The sequence below is a fragment of the Galeopterus variegatus genome, unplaced genomic scaffold (genome assembly GCF_000696425.1).
Source record: "Galeopterus variegatus unplaced genomic scaffold, G_variegatus-3.0.2 Scaffold11164, whole genome shotgun sequence".
Lineage (NCBI taxonomy): Eukaryota > Metazoa > Chordata > Mammalia > Dermoptera > Cynocephalidae > Galeopterus > Galeopterus variegatus.
Genome location: NW_007737275.1, coordinates 34,988 through 36,897, shown reverse-complemented (window position 1 = coordinate 36,897; position 1,910 = coordinate 34,988). Strand labels below are relative to the sequence as shown.

At 45.1% G+C, this 1,910-nt stretch overlaps 1 protein-coding gene across 1 annotated transcript in view; it reads left to right on the top strand.

The window, feature by feature from the left end:
* The window catches only part of LOC103610451 (nance-Horan syndrome protein), a 44,746-nt gene that overhangs the window by 35,856 nt on the left and 6,980 nt on the right, over window positions 1–1,910 (top strand). The window contains exon 6 of the mRNA XM_008594621.1: window positions 704–1,905. Within this exon, the coding sequence (XP_008592843.1) occupies window positions 704–1,905 (1,202 nt within the window). The remainder of the gene's footprint in view (window positions 1–703; window positions 1,906–1,910) is intronic.

The window sequence follows — 1,910 nt, the reverse complement described above, 5'->3', positions numbered from 1 at the left end:
CAGGATTCAATGAAAGTTGTTTTTTTTTTTTTTTTTTTGCGAAAGTGTAACTATTTGAAGTGAGATATACTTTCATGGCATTAATTATTTTAAAAAGTAAATTTTAAGCATACTCAATTAAATTTTGAGTATCAATAATATGATACTCTTGGTGGCATTTTTTTCTATTTTTTTCTGTTCAATGTGTTTAGAATATCTCTGCCTATGTTTTTAAAAAAATATTATTATGGTAGTATCTCTTATACGTAAGATTTTTATTTTTTATAATGAAGTATATAATTTTTATTCCATTATGTTTGTATAACAAAATAAAAATGAAGAGTAGTGGCCAAGAAGATAAAATGTACTTTAGTTCTTTAAAAGAGTAGTCACTTATTAGGGCAAACTAATGTGATAGTGAAGAGAAAGATAATTCACAAAAGATAAAAAAGCACATCTTCTCTTAGTATATATACATACATACATATATAGATGTATATATCATACTTATATATGTACGCACACACACACACACACTCACACACACAGATTGAGAGAGAGAGATTCCACAAAGCATTTTAACTTTCTCCTAATTTTAAATATTGATATTTTTCTGTAAGAAAGAGCTCTACCTTGCCAGCACACAGATTTGTGGACATATCTCGGAATGGCTGTCAGTCTGCCGCTGTGTAAAATATCTCACTGTGCATTCCATGTGCCCTAGATTCTGACGAATCGCCAGTGGCCAGAGAAAGGAATGTGATTGTGCACACAAACCCAGACCCCTCCAACTCTGCCAACAGGCGGTCCGGAACCAGGGACTCTGAGTGCCAAACCGAGGACATTCCGATTGCTGCCCCCTCCAGGAGGAGAATCAGAGCTCAGAGGGGCCAGAGCATTGCCGCTTCCCTTTCTCATTCTGCTGGCAACATTTCTGCACTGGCAGACAAAGGCGATGCCATGTTTACTACTGCAGTGAACAGCCGCACAAGATCTCGCAGCCTGCCCCGGGAGGGTAATAGAGGTGGGGATGCTGAGCCCAAAGTCAGTGCTAAACCCTCAGCATATGAAGAGGGAGAGACTTTCGTGGGTGACCATGAGAGGACCCCTAATGACTGCAGTGAGGCTCCCAGCAGTCCGAGCACACAGGAACGCCAGCCTGCTCTGGGCCTGGCCTGTTCTCAGCATCTTCACAGCCCGCAGCACAAGTTAAGTGAGAGAGGGAGGTCGCGTCTGTCCCGAATGGCTGCCGACTCTGGCAGCTGCGATATCTCCTCAAACTCAGACACCTTTGGAAGTCCCATCCACTGCATCTCCACGGCTGGCGTCCTCCTCAGCAGCCACATGGACCAGAAAGACGACCACCAATCATCCAGTGGTAACTGGAGTGGGAGCAGCTCCACGTGCCCCTCACAGACCTCAGAAACAATCCCTCCTGCAGCTTCTCCTCCCCTCACTGGCTCTTCGCACTGTGACTCAGAGTTATCACTAAACACGGCCCCTCATGCTAATGATGATGCCAGTGTCTTTGTAACAGAGCAGTACAGTGACCACTTAGATAAGGTGAGAGGTCACCGGGCAAACTCCTTTACCTCCACCGTCGCAGATCTGCTGGATGACCCCAACAACAGCAACACAAGCGACAGTGAGTGGAATTACCTGCACCACCATCACGATGCCTCCTGCTGCCAGGATTTTAGTCCTGAGCATCCCAAGGCAGACAGCCTGGGCTGCCCGAGCTTCACAAGCATGGCCACTTATGACAGCTTTCTGGAAAAGTCTCCATCGGACAAAGCAGACACTAGCTCCCACTTTTCGGTAGACACAGAAGGTTACTATACCTCCATGCATTTTGACTGTGGTCTCAAAGGTAATAAGAGCTATGTCTGTCACTATGCAGCCCTAGGCCCAGAAAATGGCCAGGGTGTTGG